This window comes from Silene latifolia, chromosome 3 (genome assembly GCF_048544455.1).
Source record: "Silene latifolia isolate original U9 population chromosome 3, ASM4854445v1, whole genome shotgun sequence".
NCBI lineage: Eukaryota > Viridiplantae > Streptophyta > Magnoliopsida > Caryophyllales > Caryophyllaceae > Silene > Silene latifolia.
The window spans coordinates 41,365,031-41,367,779 of NC_133528.1; the positions used below are offsets into that span (position 1 = coordinate 41,365,031).

The 2,749-nt window shown below is 43.0% G+C and overlaps 1 protein-coding gene across 1 annotated transcript; it reads left to right on the plus strand.

Moving 5' to 3' along the window:
• The first annotated feature begins 716 nt into the window (after nt 1-716).
• Nucleotides 717-1,782, plus strand: LOC141646055 (uncharacterized). The gene is made up of 2 exons (XM_074454145.1): nt 717-1,471; nt 1,594-1,782. The coding sequence occupies exons 1-2, from the start codon at nt 802-804 to the stop codon at nt 1,626-1,628; spliced, it is 705 nt and encodes a 234-aa protein (XP_074310246.1). The 5' UTR covers nt 717-801; the 3' UTR covers nt 1,629-1,782.
• The last annotated feature ends 967 nt before the right edge of the window (nt 1,783-2,749 follow it).

Here is a 2,749-nt window from a genome sequence, read left to right on the forward strand (position 1 = left end):
TAGTTTTCTATGACATACAGATGTCACACGGACTTTATAAGCCATCACCTAAATTAATTCATTCACGTAATGCTAGTTTTTCGTTCACTTAAAATGAATTAAAACTAAGTTGATGGGATCTTCCTCGTATAACCAAAAATTGAGAATAGTCTTTTTAGGTCAAACTCCAATGAATCCCTTCTTCGTCGGTAGGCATAATATGACCCCTTCTACGTCGGGTAAGTTGGAACTGATTGACCTATTTTATCTCAACACTATGGTCACTCGTACGATCCTGTGATTATGGTGGACTAAAGACAGGATTTACGGAAATCTATCGACCGAGAGTTCTAACGATAGAACTAGCCAAACAGTTGGCTTATCAATTTACAGAAATTGAGTCTTGGGATCATTTGTATAATTCTTGAGGTAGATCGATTATACAAGTGCAATGAGTCTACACGTTAAAATGAATTTTAATTAGATTTAAATCACCTCGATGAGTTGCTTATTTCGTTTTGTTTTTCTTTCTTTTTCAGTGTAGAACACGATCATTTAAACTGCTAATAACAAAATGGCTGGCCGTATGAACGACCCAATGCCAAGTGCCACATTGGACCGTGAGTCCGGCCGGATCTTCATGAATCGGATGAATCGGTCTACTAAATCGAAGAATGATGGATCAAACTTCGCGGATCGGGAGGTGGCATTACGGAATGCCGCCATTGCGACGGGAAGCTCAAATATCTGATAGAGCCCATCCCGCCAAACCCAGGCCCCACGGCTGGAGCTAACGAGATCGCCACGTATAGCGATTTCGTCATGGAAGCGGGTGCGATAAAGAACGTACTCATTTTTGCAATGGAATCCAATTTGCAGAAACGCTTCATAGCCCAAGGTGCAAACAAGATTTTCACCACGCTCACTAAGGAATTCTCGAAAGCACCGAGAATCGTGACCTATGAGCATACCTGTCGCTTCTTTGAGGCGAAACTCCAGAAGGGCCAACCGGTTAGCCCACACATTCTCAGCATGATTGAGAATGTCGAGAAACTGGAGGCACTTGATTGTAAGATCAGTGAGAACATCGTGATTGACCGCATGCTTCATTCACTCCACGATGGTTTTGCGCTCTTTAGAGCCAATTACTATATGAATGATTTGAAGAAAAGTCCTCATGCACTACACTCCCTTCTCGTACAGACCAAGAAGGACATGAAGTTTAGTGGGAGCCTGAAACAGGATGTTCTCGTTGTGTCAAACAAGGGCAAGGGTAAGGGCAAAGCTCAGGCAGACCTAGCAGTAGGCAAGCCGAAGTTTAAGAAGTCGGGATCAGGTAAGAGTGGGCCTGGTGAGTCGAGCACCTCACCAGGCGCGACAAAGAGCAAGACCGGTAACATGGAATGCTACCATTGCCACAAAACTAGGCATTGGAGGCGTACATGTCTTGTATACCATGAGGACATAAAAGCAGGTCGCGTTACTCCTGTTGGTATGTCTTCTTCTTCTTCTTCTTCTTCTACTTTTGTTCATATGATTGAGATTAACCATGCAAGTTACGGAACTTGGGTACTAGATACTGGTTGTGGTTCTCATCTATGCAATCATGTGCAGGGGCTCCGAAACATCGAACCCCTCGTAAAGGGTGAGGTGGACCTGCGTGTCGGGAATGGAGCACGAGTGGCTGCCGTCTCGAGGGGAACATATGTGATCCAGCTTCCAAGCGGATTTTAGTTATTTTTATATAACTGCTATTATGTACCCAGTCTATCTAAAAACATTATTTCAGTTTCTGCACTTGACAAACTTGGTTTCATTTGTAGTAGAGAATAATAGTTGCATTTTCTCATTACACGATATGATTTATGGCAAGGCAGTCTCCATGAATGGAATTTATATTTTAGATCAGACCACTGAAATATTGCACGTAATGAATAAAAAGTTAAAGGGTGGTGACAAAGATCAAACTTATCTATGGCACTGCCGTATGGGACACATTAATGAGAAACGCGTTAAACAGCTCATACAGAATGGAGCTATCTCGGCATTTGATTTTGAATCATTTGGCACGTGTGAATCATGTCTCATTGGTAAGATGACTCGAATTTCCTTCAAAGGTGTTGGAATGCGCGCTGCTGACCTATTAGGACTCATACATATGGATGTGTGTGGACCTATGTCAATCACCGCACGAGAAGGCTATAGGTATTTTATCACTTTCACGGACGATTTAAGTAGATATGGCTATGTCTACTTAATGAAGCATAAAAGTGAGTCCTTTGAGAAATTCAAAGAATACCAGAATCGGGTACAGAACCAACTGGGTAGAAAGATTAAAACACTACGATCAGACCGTGGTGGCGAGTATCTTTCACACGAGTTTGATCAACACCTTAAGGACTGTGGGATTGCCTTACAGTTAACTCCACCTGGAACACCTCAGTTGAATGGTGTGTCCGAACGGAGACTTCGAACACTACTTGATATGGTTCGATCCATGATGAGTCACACCGTATTGTCTGATTCATTGTGGGGTTATGCTCTTCTGTCAGCTGCTCTAATACTTAACCGAAGTCCGTCTAAAGCTGTTGACAAGACTCCATATGAACTATGGAAGGGAACGGTCCCTAACTTGTCCTTTATATGGGTTTGGGGCTGCGAGGCTTATGTCAAGTGGAGACACGAGGATAAGCTCGGCCCGCGATCGGTCAAGACATACTTTATAGGTTATCCTAAAGGAACATTTGGTCATTACTTCTATTCGCCAACC

What these genes read in the sequence shown, in the direction of transcription:
- LOC141646055 (XM_074454145.1), top strand. Translation starts at nt 802, where the DNA reads ATGGAAGCGGGTGCGATAAAGAACGTACTCATTTTTGCAATGGAATCC. An exon ending in AGGTCGCGTTACTCCTGTTG is followed by an intron (nt 1,472 to 1,593) that starts GTATGTCTTCTT and finishes AATCATGTGCAG; the next exon opens with GGGCTCCGAAACATCGAACC.